Below are 17405 nucleotides of genomic sequence, written 5' to 3'. Positions count from 1 at the left end.
TCAATTAACAAACACCATCTCTTTCAGTTACATTATTGAAATGCAAATTGGATATTGCCATTTAACCGTCAGCATCTCTTAGGTGCCCCGTCATACCATATAACTACCTTTTTCATATTCACTCATTCACCATTGCATCGCCATAGCCCCACTTTCCAGTAAACATCAAAACTGTCTTATAAATATATTCATATATCACCCTCATAATAACTTCTACCTACTTCTCCTTCGACCATATTGACTGAAAAATATCACCTTTAAATTAGTGAATGATGAAAAAAAAATATCAAACTGAGGACACGAATCCTAAACAGTGGTCCTCGATGGTCCGCTGTGTCGTCATCGCCGAGACACGTCTGTTTGGGTACGCCGTTACAGTTGCCAGTCTCCATTTTTCTTTCATTAATTGCGAACGTGGCCAACAATCACAAAGATTTTGAAGGACTGATTTACAATTTCCTTCGCATAAAAATACTCTGAATTGTATCAACTAGTATAAAGTACCACAGACTTTCCAGGAAGGAAATGAAATATATTAATATCATTACGAACTTTGATTTCCAGATGCTGATATTGCGACAAATATGACAAATATATTATCATAATGGTGATGGGAGACTAGATGGTAAAAGTGAAATAATTCTATTGTTGATTTGATACATATCCATGGAATTAGATGGTCATATCTATCCCTAAAATAAGGATGTATATGTTCCCGCTAATCTTTCCCCCACGTGAAGCATCTGGTGTATAAAGTTATAATTTGCAGGATATGCTAATAGTCAGACAACCGATATCCATGTAATCGCGGATTATCTATCATAAAATATACAGATATTGAATGCTTTGTTTAGATAGTCTTATAATTTGCTTTTATATCAAAAACTTAAAACCTTTAAACTTATGCTCTCTTCCTAACGATGTCGCTGGTACTGATTGTGGAAATGTTAGGAAGAACGATATCCTGACTGCCCATTTACTATTTTTATGAATTTAAAACTGAATGGCTAAATGGATTACACAGTTTACTCCGGCAAGGGGCGAAGGTAAGTCACATATATATGAGGGAAGGTAAATTAAGCGGTTGTGAAGTGTTGGGAGGTGGCAGAGGAAAGCCACAGTGAGGAAAACTCGGGCTTCTCTAATCTGTCAACAGGTCTCAAAGTTTGGGATAAATGTCGGGCTGTAGTGGTAGATCTCGTCCCACCGACAGTGGTGAGAAGCCCTGTAGGATGATAGTCACTTGTAGCACCAGATATATTAGTTATTCCACGAGGAAATTACCTTTCTTTGTCGGAAATACGGTGACTGCGTTCCAGTGAGTGTCTATACCTGCATATCAGTGCCTCTGTGATGGCTCAGCATTGCTAGCCAGGAGCATGACTGTGTGTACATTACGAAGTCCTTCTTACTTCTTTATTCACCCACTGTAGAAACTTGAATGTTTTAGACCTTGTCTGTAATGGTTATGGGTTATGGTAATAGGATGCGTGTAGGGGAGGCGCCACATATGATAGATTGTGATGAGACGTTGCATATTTAAGGTTTATGATCGTCATAGCCCAAGGCAAATACATATTGAGGTAGAAAACTTAATGCCAAGTTCGAATAGGTTCGTGGCATTGCTTGTGTACTGCCCCTGGGGACAAATTGGTAAATTACTAGTTTATCTGTTTAGTTTAACTAGCTATGGGTATTGTGTGATTTTGTTCTGCTGTGGTCTTGCAGTGTGTAGATAACAGAATGAAAACTGCAGAACTTGATGTGAAGCATTAAGTTCTATTCTGCAGTATAAGATAAAGTGATAGTGTTGAGGTTTGTGAATATCAGGGAAAATGTGAGGTTGATTAGATGAAAGATAGGCTAAATCTTTTTAGAAAAATCAACAGAACCTTTGTAAAATTGTTATTAGTGCCATTTTGGATATCTAGCAAGTTGTAGGTTAGGTTTGGTATGGTTGAAATTGTTTTTGATGTCTTTTGAATGATTCTGACTTTCATTTTTATTGCAAACCACTAATTTTTGTTATTTCCCCCACCCAAAGCCCTTGTTTCCAGATGGACTTCTGAATGTTAATTTTGCCTAAAAATCTTACCTATGAGTCAAGACATATAGTAGAAATTTCCTAGCATCAGATTGGTCAGTTGCTGGATACTACAATAAGTGGCTGCTTGTGGATCAATTAGTCAGTTGTTTCTGTCGATAATATTTAATGTATATGCCCGTAAGTCATGGTTGAGTCTGATGTATTTTGAAATTATAAATGTCACCTGTTAGGCATGTTAAGTAAGATTTTCATAGCTTTATGTATTAATTTGCATGCACATTGATTAGCCCCATATTGTCCCCGTTATATTTAACCCTCACTGCTTTCATGTTATTTAGTGTTGAATAAGACTTCATGCTCCAAATCTTGCTCAGCTGCTTTTACAAAAGAATAGCACCCACTATCCAAAGCTGGTTTTCAGTGGATTGCTCAGCTGGTGGATTACTCCCAGACGTGCAGTACATAAGTATTATGGTTATTTACCTTCCATATGTATGCTGATGGTAGTGTGAGTTGAGATCTACTCTTTGCATTATATCATATATTTTTCATAATTACTTTTGAGTACTTGCTGGCTAAATTAAATTTATAGATATTGATGGAGAGAACAGAGATGATAATAAGTTAGCTCAGATGCGATCATGTTTCAAATATTCAGATAAGGGAATGTAGATTAAAACCTGCTGATTCATAAGTAATGAGCCATGTTTTAATATGCCGTATGATTACATGAAAACAACTGAATTTTGTTGTAGTTTTTGTAGTGTCAGCTATTATATCTCTTGCTCTTAACTATAAAGGCTTTTTTCTTTACCCTTCCTACTTTGAGGTGCAAAGTACATTGCAAGGAAGTTTTCTTTGCTTGGAATGAATTGTTTGGATCTTATAAGTTTAACTTACAGTGACTCACAAGAAGAATGGATGCACCAATCACCTCTGGAAAGAGAAAATAAAAATGGTGAGTACTTTCGTTTATTACATCCTCAGACAGAGTTGGGAAGATACAGGTATTGAGGTCCTTAAAAGCACAGAGGTAGCAGTGAGGTGGGGCATCATAATCCTCTTGGTGTGCAGGTGGGCACTAATTATGTGACGACACTCCACGGGGATTATGAAGCCCTGCCTCACTGCTGCGTCTGTGCTTTTAAAGGCCTCAATACCTGTATCTATCCCACTCTGAGGATGTAATAAACAAAAGTACTCACCTTTTTTATTTTTTCTTTCCAGTGGTGATTGTTACATATATCTCTTCATGGTGAAGTGAAGGTTCTGAAGAAGCATAGATGTTGAGACTTTTTTTATGCATTTTTTTTAGATGCCTATTTATACCACAGAAATATATGTTTTTGAATGGAAATATCACAGTTATATCAGAGGTTGCTGTAAATCATATCTAGAAGGGAAGCACTATTTTTATGAATTAGAAATTAAAGAATTATGGCCAGGAATAAGGTAGGACTGATTAGAACTGGGATATTTTTCATTCAGAATTATGTAGAACATATCTAATCAAAATTTTGGACTTGGTGTATGAACATATACTATCTGTAGGATTCTGTCAGTCTTGAGCCATTCAATCTTAGCCCAATTGATTTTATTCATTTTCTGTGAATGATTACTTTTCCAGCACCATATTCATGATATGTTTACTGTCATTATTATGTTTTTATATATTTGTTTCATTCTGCAGTTTAAAAAAGATATGATGAAATCTTCTGTGGTAATAGATGTGTTAGGATAGTTGGAGAGCGTGTACAAAAGTTGAGGGAATGCTGTACTGGTATATCATGTTCAGTTACATATGATGAACATGGACTATATTTTCTGTATCATGTCAAATGGCTCCTGTATCAAAATATTAAAACAGATGTTTACAAACAAGTGGTAAAAAAATTTTTAAATTGTAGTAGATATGAAAGTCAAAGGAAAAGAATAATTGCAGTCATTTAGTTGTATTACTTTGGAGTAGGTCGTAAGTAAGGATATAAATGTGTGAATACCAACTAGTTTTTGCACTTAAACAGTATTTAGTTTTATTTTTACACCAGTATGCTATAAGACATTTAGAAAGGAAAGCAAATAGCAACAGACCACTAGCTCCTTTCAGGGCATTTGTGTTGAAAGAGTAAAAAGGCAAAGAAAACACATGACGAATAGAGATACCTGTGAACTCTTTGTATATGGAAGCACAAATAATGTCGGTTTTAGACTTAGCAAAGTATTTATCTAGGCTATTTTCCTGTGTGATATTAACCCACAAGGGTCTGACTTTTTGATCTCTGTAATCCTTTTGTGCTGCTACACAAGATGAGCATGGGGTGTACAATAACGCTGTCGGGGTTACCAGCACAAATTAATGGGCTATTTATCAATGTTTGTGGTATTGCTTTCAACTGCTTTTGCTGGTATAAAGGATTCCATACATTATGAAAAAGTACTTAGCCTTATTTGAAGTTATACCTTTGCCCAGGAGTTTGTATCCATTGCTGCAGGTGAAATCAGACTGACCTGGTTGCTCAATTCAAGATTGTTGAAGTCTGATAATTTTGATTGCATGCATCAAACCACCTCTTATCCTTCTCTTCTCTAAAATGATGTAAATAAAGTCTTCTGCTGGGCCACTGAAAACATTCTTTTCATTGAAATGAGTTCTATTCCCTGTGTTCTTGGCAGAGGGAAGAAATTATAAGGGGTGCAAGTACAGAATATGGGATAGACGCAGACACCATCTGATAACTACTGAAGAAGTTGATATATCTCGAAATAATGTCTGACATCCTAACCTTCTGTGTACAAAATTAGGTAAAAGTTGTCTCTTTCAAAGAGATGGTAGGGTTGATGTTGCAGACCTTCAAGTCTAGAAAGGAGAAAGTAGTGATTTTTGCATATCAAAATGCTTTCTTGTGAATAGGGTACTGCTGTGTAGTAACTATTATGTATGCAAAATTATGAATTACGGGACACAATGGAAATCAATGAGGCTTACTGCCTAGAGTGCAGGGGAGAGTTATATCATTATTTATACTTCAGAAATCCTAGAAGTCAAGGTCCCCAACTTAAACACAAAAGTAATTCCTGATTGGCTGTATAGACATGAAAGGCTAGGATATTAACCATTTGAAAGATGCAGTAAGCTCAAGACAAAATACCTTAATCATCCAGCCATCAGAAACACTATGAGATTAAAGTAGAGAAATTTAAGAAGGCAGGGAGTAGGTTTCAGGCATCCACTACGCAGGGAAGCACGACCACCTTGATATTGGGAAAGTTAGTGGTGGCAGTACTGTTAGCCAGTAGTGCTGTTTGTTATGTTATCCTCCTTGGCCTTGGTTTCTCTCTCTCTCTCTCTCTCTCTCTCTCTCTCTCTCTCTCTCTCTCTCTCTCTCTCTCTCTCTCTCTCTCTCTCTCTCTCTCTCCAAAACATAGGTTGCTGGCTTCCAGACCACTAACTCACAGTCTCCATATCTTACATAAAACTTGACAGCACATAAATTCACACTTTACCTTCACTTGTTGCACCTGATCTTCCTCTTATTGCACTTAGAACCATGGCAGTGCACCTGTTATATGATTCTTTGGTGCTGAATTGAAATAGTCGAGGAGGGCTGGATGGAGCCTAGAACTCCCGTGGCTGTCATTGAGCAATTGGGACCCACTTCACATCTTCTGATACTGCTTCTAAACCTGGCTCTTTTTCTGTTGATTTCTTCAACTTATGCAGTCACATATCCACTTCCCCCATGTTTAAATTTTCCAGATCTTTATCTCTTTAAAACCAAACTGTCGAAGACTACTTACATACTACTCTGTCAAATCTCTGCTTATGTTCTTTATGATTGTAATATGTAATATTTCAAGGATGGTGTTTGTACTTATTGTACTGTAGTACAAAGTTGCTTTTCACTCATCTCATGGATCTCATGTCACCCAACTTTGAAATTATGTGGTTCAAAATCTGTCAGCCCTCAATAACTTCATTTTTGCAACTATGTAGAAAATTTTGACTGTTCAACTTACTGCCAGGAAAGCATTGGTCTCTTCATATCTTCAAGCTGAAATACTTTATGGATGGGATTTCAAAGTATATAAAGAAGGCTCTACTTGAAGGGATTCCATTGAAGTTAAGGTCCTTGTTTTTCTCTACTTAATAATATGAAACACAATTATGCTCCTAAGATGAGCTCCTGACTGAATGACCACTCTTCTAACACACTTCATCTCTTTTTATCCTCTGAACCCTCCCACTATTCATATACTACTGCAGCTCCCTTTGAGTCCTCCAACCACAGTTTTACCTCCATTGCTGTTCATTTGGCATGGATAGCTCTTATCCTCCCCTTGTAGTGCCATGTGTGGCACTTCGGGAGAGCTCAGCAGTCATCATTGTGCATCTTTTTTTTACTGATTTTCCATGAGATGGATATTGGTTTGTTGGCCAGTTTCCAGCTGTGTTGCCCATATATTGGAGGCTCTCTTGGCTGGGATGGAGTTCTTCATCTCTCTTACCTGTACTTTCTACCCCTAAGTGTGGTTTGATCACTCATGTTCTAATGCCAGTGCTCCAGGAAGTGAGTGTATCAGGCCATGAAACTTCTGAATCCCACTCCATTTTCATTTGATTAATAGAATCATTGCAGAGCTGTCCTTCGTAAAGTCAGTCACAGCATTGTTAAAAGAAAGTGTGATGATTTGTCTTTTTCTTCTGATAAATCATAGTGGTGCTTAACCAAAAGCATTACCTTATAACCATTGTCATGTGTAATTCAACCTTTCCCTGCCCTGTTTAAGTTCAGTCAATCTGTAGCTAATTGTACGCCTGATAAAGCCTTTCTTTTCAGTACCTTACCCTGGCTAGTCCTCCTCCTTCATCTCTTCCCAAGGAACCTATGCCTTCTTATATAATTTCTAAGTACTTTCCCAGCTCAACATGCTCAAAGCGTACAGCCCAGTTGCCATACCTCTAATCCTAAGGGCGTGTGCTTCTGAGCTGACTTCAGTCCCTGCACGCCCGTTTTTCTTAATATCAGAATCCAGACCTATCCTCTCTCTTGAAAGTGTTCCTTGGTGCAGCCCAGTCCTTAAAAAATGAGTTTATTCTAACCTTATCATTTGTCATCCCATTGCTCTTGCTTCTGTCTCCAGTCTTTGAAACTCTCCTGAACACTTACTTTCTTGAACACTTAGAATACCTTTCTTTTCCTTTTGGTCACCAACATAGTTTTTATAGTAAAATTACTATCAGTAATCTCTCCAGTGTGACTCATCTCTGGTCTTCCCCCTCTAGGAATTTTGATGAAACTTTTATTGCAGCCTTAGACATCTTCAAAGCAATTGACAGGGTATGGCATAAATTTGGCTTTCTAGACTTCCTTTTTTTGGTTTTCTGCTTCTCTCTTCCCAAATATAGCTTTCTCTTTAGTTGATTCATTGCAGTTGTTGTTGATGTAATGACTCCTTCCCCTTATTCTGTCAATATTGTCCCTCAGGGTTCTCTGGTATCACTTACTCTTTTCTCCCCATGTATGATCTCTCTTCATTATCAAACTCAACTCACTCCTCTGCTGATAATTTCACTTTACATTAACTCAATTTTTGTCCCCTCCTGACTTTCACTTTCATTCTCTATTTCATACTGAATATATCTCTTAATTTGGATCTGTACAGTGTCTTGAGATGGAAAGCAAAAATGCAAATTTGAATGGGAAGAAAAAATACAAATTCTACCTCTATCTCTTTCCAAATGTCACTTGTTTCCCTCACTTCAGTTTCAGATCACCACAGTCTGTCCCTTCAGTAATGTAAACATGTGTTTAACCATATTTTCCACTATCCTGGAAACACCACATAAACAACATTACAGACTCCATTTCTCTAAAGCTTAGGGTGTTTTATAGGTGCCATAATTAATTCTCATGTGAGCAACTGTTTCATATCATCAGGGGTCTTATGTGCCCATATATGGGGAACTGCCCACATAGTTAGGATTAATCCTCCTTCACTTATTTATTAGCCAGAGTGGAATCAGAAGCCCCCCTGACTTATTCATTCTCCAGGCATCACCTTTGTCCCTATTCTGCAGTTATTATTTTGGCCTCAGCTCTTGTTAGCTGCCTGTGTGCGTCCCTGTCACCAGGGATTGGATTATGACCCACATCTAGCTGCTGCTTTCACAAGTTTATATGTATGGACCAGCCACAGAAGGATTACCTGTTATGATAATTCCACTTTCCTTTGAACAGAAAAGCTGTGGAACTCTTTCTTCTTTCATCTACCATCTTTAGAGGACAGAACTTGAAATTAGATAAGAAACATGATAAGAAATTAGTTTAAAGAGTGGTGGATGAATGTAATAAGGTGACTGAGGACATTATTGATATAGACAGCATACATAGATTATAGAATTTGAAAGACAATGTTCAAGAAATGGGGCCATATGAGTGTCATGCTCAGTTTCCATACAGTACAAATAGGTAATTACACACGCACACACACACACACACACACACCTTAAGCCTCAAACCTCTTGAAACTCTGTCCAGTATGTCATTGGAGAAAGGTAAAGTGCTAAGGGAGTGGAAAGTAGCAAACTTTATACCTTTTTGTAAGAAAGGTGACTGGGGAGAAGCACTGAACTGCAAACTAGTCTTCCTGATGATTATGGTCTGTTGCATACTGAAAAAGGTTAGATTAAAGCAAATGAAAGATTTTTCACAGAGAAGCTACCTAAGTGAGAGACAATATGGTTTTAGGGAAAGGATTTCATGTGTAACCTCATAGATATCTGTGAGAGAGTGAGCTCTGTCTTAGACAGAATGGAAGGCTTGGGGGATTGTTTATATTACGACCGCAAGAAAGCATATGACACTGTACCACACTGGGGTTTTATTAAGAAGCTGGATCACCAGGCAGGAATAAGGTGGAGATTCCTTCATTTAATTGATTATCGATGTGGAAGGGAACAAATGACGAATTGGAGGAGGTCACAAGTAGAGTGCCACTGAGTCCTGGTCTGGAACCGTTACTCTTTTCATCTTTAGTTTGACTTGCCAGACAGTATTGACTCGAGCCCGAATATGTTTACAGATGATACAAAGGTCATGAGGGAAGTGAAAAGTGAGGAACTAGACAGATTGTAAAATTTTTCTGATTTATAGTTGGTGCAGTTATCCTAAGGAAATTTAGATTAATGAGAATGGAACACTGTGAAAAAAGGCCTCAATATGAATATTATTTAGTAGGAAACAAGCTTCAGGAATCTGCATGTAAGAGGGACAGTAGCATTGACATCATCTCTAACCTGTCGCCAGAGTCCCACACTAGGAGAATAGACGAGAAAAACTGTCTGCTGGCAAATTTTAGAAAAGTTTTCAGTTATATGGATAGAGGAATGTTCAGCAAACTGTTCTCACTCTACTTGTAACCAAAACCAGAATATGCTGAAATTTGATCACCACACCTAAAGATGCACAAAGAGCAAATGTGGAGGAAGTGTTAGCGGCACCCACTTGACCTTGGCATCGGTGTATCTAACAGGTGAAATTGGTAAATGTAAATGCTTTTTTGATTTTACTGTCATGAAAAAGTTGTCAAATAATCACTTTATTGCCTTTGGTAAATCATGATAATAATCGGTGATACATTTCTTGGTGTTGGTAAAATATAAAGTAAGATATACGCAGTGGCAACTCATTTAACTCTCAAGCCTTACTCTCACATTTTTCAGCATATTGTGCAGAAAAATGCAAAAATTCTGCAGCATGAAAGTATTGGACAAAGTATCCTTCTGAAGTTGTTTTGGTGATTGTTCTAAGATTATCATTGAAATTGTAAGACTAAGCAAATTGTTAAGCAACTTAAAAAAACATGAATTTTAAGAGTAGGAAATAAAGCCATAGTCAGTAGGAAAAAATGTGAATTTGTGGGTAGGAAAGGAAGCCTTACTCAATAGGGAAAACATAGAATGTGAGGATAGGAAAAGAAGCCTTAATCAGTTGGAAAGATTTTAATTTTGTGGGTAGGAAAGAAAGCCATAGTCAATAGGGAAAACATGGGCATTGAGGATAGGAAAGGAAGCGTTAGTCAATAGGTAAGAGGTTCAGTGGCAACACTCTCTCTGCATGATCAGTGTGCTAATCTGATGTAAATTAATGCTACATGTTGTGCTGCATGCAATCTCCAAAACATTTAGCTTATACATGCTTATATGCCCATAAGAGGAGTTCCCAAGGAGCTGTTCTTTCTCCAACTCATTTCATTCTCTTTTTACATGACCTCCCATAACCTCAGGCACACCTTAGAATGAAGGTCCTCTCTTATGCAGATGACCTCACAATTGCAGCACTGTGATACACAATTGGAAATATGTCTCAGTAAGAATAGAATGTTTGCATCACTGCAAAAGTCCTCTATCTCCTTTATTTCCCAGATAGACAAGAATTCTGTTTACACCCTTCAGTCACTTTGCATGTCACTACCACAGAACAAAACACCTACCACTCTAGGCATCTTATAAGATACACACATGATATCCTCTCCCCACATCACTGACATCAGCAGAACAGTAACTTGCAAATTATTTGCCTTCAGATGACTGACCAGCACCAGAAAAGGACAAGTAAAAGAATTTTTCAGTGTCCTCTTAAAAATGATTTACCTGCTTTTGGAAAGCTAATATAACAAAGCTGCAAACCACACGAAACAGTGCAGTCAGAACAATCACTGGCTGCTTGGCAACCTCACACAAAGTAAAACAAAGATCTTCCCAGCACAACCCCTCCTCAACATTCTTGGAACTTAATTCTGTGCAACAGCACTATACCCCCTCCACCCAAAACTCTTACAACTGACCTCCAAAACATGTAGCTTATACATGCTTATATGCCCATAAGAGGAGTTCCCAAGGAGCTGTTCTTTCTCCAACTTTCTTCATTCTCTTTTTACTTGACCTCCCATAACCTCAGGCACACCTTAGAATGAAGGTCCTCTCTTATGCAGATGACCTCACAATTACAGCGCTGTGATACACAATTGGAAATATGTCTCACTAAGAATAGAATGTTTGCATCACCACAAAAGTCCTCTATCTCCTTTATTCCCCAGAAAGACAAGAATTCTGTTTACACCCTCTAGTCACTTTGAATGTCACTACCTTAGAACAAAACATCAACCACTCTAGGCATCTCATATGATACACACGATATCCTCTCCCCACATCACTGACATCAACAGAACAGTAACTTGCAAATTAATTGCCTTCAGATACTGACCAGCACCAGAAAAGGACAAGTAAAAGTATTCTTCAGTGTCCTCTTAGAAATGATTTACCTGCTTTTGGAAAGCTAATATAACAAAGCTGCAAACCACACGAAACAGTGCAGTCAGAACAATCACTGGCTGCTTAGCAGCCTCACACAAAGTAAAACAAAGATCTTCCCAACACAACCCCATCTCATCATTCTTGGAACTTCATTGTGTGCAACAGCACTATACCCCTTCCACCCAAAACTCTCACAACTGACCTCCCTACTCAGTCTTGAACTCCAACCTCACCATACATACACCCATGAGAAACTACACTCCCCAGACAACCACAAATCATCTGGCTAGGTATAGTGTGGACATTACCAATGACTACACTACAAACAGCATTTCAACATATCTCAAGACCCTACTTGCTGACAATGCAGCTGCATTTAAGAAGACAGTGAACGCTTACACTCGCTTGCCCTGCTCTCTCTGGACATAAACATCACTACTTTATGGATGTTTACAGGTACTTGGATGCTGTAGGAACTTTATTAAGATAGAATGGGCTCCTGGGGCAGGAAGTAAGTAAGGAAGACGATATAAGACATCCATAGGAATATGACTGGATAGCATATGTAACTTACCTCAAAATGAATATCCAAGCTTAGACATTGTACTTTTGGACTTTGAATGCAGAATAACATGCTTAAAGATTGTAGACTGTGACATTTATAAGCATTTTAGGAGCATATTACAAAATTTCAGGCATATAGTAGTGTATTACAGGATAGTTCTTTAATGCTGAATATATCTTTATAACCTACATATCAGTAGAATCTACTTCATAACAGGGGAAGTGAGAGATCAACTCACAGTGTGGTCAGTCATCTGGTGTTTGTATGAAAACACTGAGGATAGTATTTCTCACAGATGGCAGCATTCATGGAGGTGTGGCAGGCTTTTCAAGGATTTAGGGGTATTTTCACTTGCAGTCGAGGGAAAAGTAATTCCGAAGCCATGGGGGTAAGTCCAATTGTCATTGTTGATGGGAATGAGTGAGTAAGTGGATACATCTGCTATCACAACAAAATGGTTAATGTTCAAAGAGCAAAGAATTTTTTTGAAGGAAACCAAAAATAATTTAGATTTAAGTTCTTAGATATCTTTTAAACATAACCAAAATATATGACTTGTATAATTAATTTTATGATTTTAGCTATCTTTTTCTTGCTGAAAAACACTGAACAGTCATATGGTTCCAGCAGTTTAGAATCATATTACAAAGCCTCTCCACGCTCCAACTAGAACTCGCCATCATCCTTCATCACTATGTCCTCCTGTGCTTGCATGTCTACTTTTACTGCTGAATGCTGTTGTCAGCTTTTATACTGCACTCATACAGTGCTCTTCTGTGCTATGAAATAGTGGTTCTGTCTGTAGACATGCTTAAGGAAGTTATGAAATACTGGTTCTGTCTGTAGACATGCTTAAGGAAGTTGCTAGATGCTTGATGACTAACCTCCAGTTACAATGGCCGATAATTCAACCATTTCCTTGGCCAGATAAATATTGCTAGCTACTGGGGTTATACATTTTTAGTAAGATATGGTAGTATTGAGAGGGAATGTTGTGCTGTAGTATGGGTGGGATGAAGAGGACAAATGGTGGTGATGAGTGGTTATGCCAGTTAACAATGCCCTCTGGAGCGAGTAGTGAGGGCTAAGATGGCCTGCATCTTCCTATGTGTAGACAACCACTTGTGTGATTAGGTGCATTTTATGTGAATTCATCTCGCATAAAGTATCATAAATGAGTAATGCAAATGAGCCTGGAGGTAGATGGGTGTTAAGGAGAGGAATGGACTCTTTATGTTGAGACAGTGACTGGAATGGGCTCTGTTTACAAGGAGAGGATAAGTTTCAACTCCTACATGTCATATTGTTATACAACATATATGACATGAATGCAGTGTTCTGTGCTTAAATTTGTTTTAGATGCTTACATTGATAGTGTACTTGAAGTGAATAAGATGGGAGGAAATTAAGTAGATTAAACAGGTTGCCAGGTTTTAAGAATGGCAGTATTTTTGCCTGTTTTCAGACATTTGTTTTTCTGTTGTGGAATCAAAAGTGATTGAATTTTGAAGTGAGGACTTGTATGGCCACAGGAACAATGTACTTAAGTTAAATGTTAGATACCTTTTCTAGGCCTTAGGAGTGTGAGGTTTTGAATGATATGATTGTTTCCTTTGTGTCGGTTGCTGTTAAAGGTGAGTTGGAGTTTGGATTGATTTGTATTTTGTAGAGTTTTTTCATGTGCGTGTGTGTGTGTGGGGGGGAATCTGTTTTTTGGTGTTGTTAGCTTATAGATGTTGCTTCCCTAGTTTTTAAGGATGATTTATGGTATTAGGTATTCAGATGTGTGAACAAGGCTTTGTTTATGAATTGAGGGATGTTTTTTCATGTATGAGTGATCTTTAGGGTGTGCCTTGGATATATAGTATTTGTTTTGTGGTGTATTATTTTCAGAAAGTTATACCTTTTCATAGATGCATGCTGATTGTTATTCAGTGATTGTATTTGTTGTGTGATCGTTGCTGGAGTGTATTGTTTTGTGATGTGAATCGGAAGGGAGCTGTTTTGGTCAGAACATTTTCTATAACCTTGTTTAATGAATTGTGTAATGGCTTTTAAGATGAGGTTGTGGATATGGACTGTGGCCTATTCTAATGATTGGTAAATGTCTTGTGAAAAATTATTGAAATTTTGAATTGGATGAAAGCTGGCCAGTGTGCCAATGTATGTACAGTATTTTTGTCTGAGCTACAAGTCAATGGTTGATTTGGAATTTGACAAATTTAGAAGGGTGGCCTGACAGTTGGTCCAAGATGGTGTCCAAGAGTTGCGAGTGTGGAGGGTGGGAGTGCTAAAGGTTGTGTTTAGGAAATTTGGTTGATGGGGGGGACATTAAGAGGTTTCCTGGTAGGTTGGTTATGGAGATTTATATCATTTGATTTATGTAGTTGTTCAAAGAGTGTTGGACTGTTAGGACCTGAGAACTGTATGGTTTGTCATGTGCATGACATCATGGTGTATGTGGTTCAGAGAGGTAGTTATTTGTAATTTTAGTGTATATATGGAAGGGTATGGGGTCTTCATGTATTCATAACTCCACACAGCTAAAACATATCTGACTTCTCCAGCCCCCTGAGTCGGAGTGCAGCCTTTGGTCATCCTTACTCCTTCAGGTCCAGGATCACATATCCTTCTTATTCTGTTTCTGCTTGCAAGAGTTGTAATGTCCCACCTCACTTTTCCTTTCACAGCAGACTTGCTATATATAAACCATCCTAGGCTCATGCACAAATAAATACCAACTAGTCCTCACTTAGATGGGCTTTTGGCTCCTGCAGATCTATGGACACTACACTCATCTCATGCACAGTGGGCTACCTTACATGCTGCAGTTAAGATATCAGACATAGAATTATGTGGCATTAACATTACTCATGTACAACCATTACTACGTAAGTATTTTGTACATTGTGGTTTTTAACACTTATTTTCAGGTCATTGCTCTTACATTGTTTTATTAATAACATGGTCTCAAAACACTGAACTAACTGCCATCTTTTAGAATGCCCGGGGGTGAAGTGCAAAAGACGTTCAAGATATTTTGCGGCAATCTCGCTGGGGCAGCGACAAAAGATGACTTATATTATCTTTTCTCACAATATGGACCAGTTATCGAAGCCGTTGTCATGGTTGGCAAGTTCTATGGATTCGTGGTGAGTATTTTGTGCATGTCACTTATAATATTTTTATTTCTTTACTTTATTTGCATTATTGTTGAATGGTACTGAAACCTCATGATTATTGCAATTACTGCATGTATTTATGCTTCTTTCCTTTACTGACCTTGTACAGTACTTGAATGGGTTATTTTATGCCATGTACATGAGCTTTGGTTACATAAACATTCCTGTTCTCTCAGATGGTGAAACATTTTATTGTATTTGAGAGTAGCAAAGGAATACTATTCTATTTTTCCTTATTTTAGTAGCATTTATGGATCTGGAGAAGGCATATGATAGAGTTGATAGAGATGCTCTGTGGAAGGTATTAAGAATATATGGTGTGGGAGGAAAGTTGTTAGAAGCAGTGAAAAGTTTTTATCGAGGATGTAAGGCATGTGTACGTGTAGGAAGAGAGGAAAGTGATTGGTTCTCAGTGAATGTAGGTTTGCGGCAGGGGTGTGTGATGTCTCCATGGTTGTTTAATTTGTTTATGGATGGGGTTGTTAGGGAGGTAAATGCAAGAGTTTTGGAAAGAGGGGCAAGTATGAAGTCTGTTGGGGATGAGAGAGCTTGGGAAGTGAGTCAGTTGTTGTTCGCTGATGATACAGCGCTGGTGGCTGATTCATGTGAGAAACTGCAGAAGCTGGTGACTGAGTTTGGTAAAGTGTGTGGAAGAAGAAAGTTAAGAGTAAATGTGAATAAGAGCAAGGTTATTAGGTACAGTAGGGTTGAGGGTCAAGTCAATTGGGAGGTGAGTTTGAATGGAGAAAAACTGGAGGAAGTGAAGTGTTTTAGATATCTGGGAGTGGATCTGGCAGCGGATGGAACCATGGAAGCGGAAGTGGATCATAGGGTGGGGGAGGGGGTGAAAATTCTGGGGGCCTTGAAGAATGTGTGGAAGTCGAGAACATTATCTCGGAAAGCAAAAATGGGTATGTTTGAAGGAATAGTGGTTCCAACAATGTTGTATGGTTGCGAGGCATGGGCTATGGATAGAGTTGTGCGCAGGATGATGGATGTGCTGGAAATGAGATGTTTGAGGACAGTGTGTGGTGTGAGGTGGTTTGATCGAGTAAGTAACGTAAGGGTAAGAGAGATGTGTGGAAATAAAAAGAGCGTGGTTGAGAGAGCAGAAGAGGGTGTTTTGAAGTGGTTTGGGCACATGGAGAGAATGAGTGAGGAAAGATTGACCAAGAGGATATATGTGTTGGAGGTGGAGGGAACGAGGAGAAGAGGGAGACCAAATTGGAGGTGGAAAGATGGAGTGAAAAAGATTTTGTGTGATCGGGGCCTGAACATGCAGGAGGGTGTAAGGAGGGCAAGGAATAGAGTGAATTGGAGCGATGTGGTATACCGGGGTTGACGTGCTGTCAGTGGATTGAATCAAGGCATGTGAAGCGTCTGGGGTAAACCATGGAAAGCTGTGTAGGTATGTATATTTGCGTGTGTGGACGTATGTATATACATGTGTGTGGGGGGGGGTTGGGCCATTTCTTTCGTCTGTTTCCTTGCGCTACCTCGCAAACGCGGGAGACAGCGACGAAGTATAATATAAAAAGAAAAATAATAATATATTTAATATACCAAGCAAGCAGTTATGAAATTTTTTTCTTTTCTGATGGATGATTTTTTTCATGGTTTATTTTTTCTCATACCTCATTGTGAATGAATCAGAAAATTTGATTTGTTTGTCCCCAGATACATGAAGATGGGTCTGCGACAGGGGTAAGTGATGTCTGCAAGGCTGTGTGATTTGTTTGTGGATGGGTAGATGAGTGAGGTAAATGCAAGAGTCTTCGAGAGTCGGGTGGAGGGGCTTAGGAGATGAGTCAGTTGTTTGCCAATGATATGGCACTGGTAGTAGATTTGAGTAAGAAAATGCAGAGGTTGTTGTGTGAGTTTGGAACACTGTGAAATAAAGTTGAGAGTAAATATGAATAAGTGCAAGGTTATTAAGTTTAACAAGGTAGCGGGATAGGTTAGTTCAGGTGTGGGTTTGAATGGAGAACACATGGAGAAGGCGAAGGGTTTTATTATCTTGGGAGTGGACATGGTAGGAAATTCGACACAGCAAACTGAGGTGAGTCATGGGATGGGTGAGGGTGCAAAGGTTCTAGGTGGGCTGAGGGATGTGTAATGAGAGGTCACTATCTGAGAGGATGAAAATGGGTATGTTTGAAGGTGGATTAGTTCCAGTGGTGTAGCATAGTCTGTAGTTGAGAATGTATGGAAGAGGATGAATGTGTTGGAAATGAAATGTTTGCATACAGTGTGTGGTGTAAAAAGGGCTGATCAGATACGTTATGTTAAGAGACA

The 17405-nt window shown here is 38.5% G+C and overlaps 1 protein-coding gene across 3 annotated transcripts in view; it reads left to right on the top strand.

The window, feature by feature from the left end:
- Positions 1 to 896: 896 nt before the first annotated feature.
- The window catches only part of LOC139760406 (uncharacterized), a 119528-nt gene continuing 103019 nt past the window's right edge, over positions 897 to 17405 (top strand). The window contains exons 1-3 of one of the 3 annotated variants that reach the window (XM_071683571.1): positions 908 to 1046; positions 12224 to 12316; positions 14930 to 15080. In XM_071683571.1, coding sequence (XP_071539672.1) covers positions 1012 to 1046; positions 12224 to 12316; positions 14930 to 15080 — 279 coding nt within the window. In that variant the 5' untranslated portion in view covers positions 908 to 1011. Of the gene's footprint in view, positions 1047 to 1160; positions 1319 to 12223; positions 12317 to 14929; positions 15081 to 17405 lie in introns of those variants that run through there. The other 2 variants (XM_071683572.1, XM_071683570.1) reach the window with 2 other exon arrangements.

Source organism: Panulirus ornatus, chromosome 36, assembly GCF_036320965.1.
Source record: "Panulirus ornatus isolate Po-2019 chromosome 36, ASM3632096v1, whole genome shotgun sequence".
NCBI lineage: Eukaryota > Metazoa > Arthropoda > Malacostraca > Decapoda > Palinuridae > Panulirus > Panulirus ornatus.
Note: the sequence above shows the minus strand (reverse complement) of the source record. Positions and strands in the feature narration are given on the sequence as shown.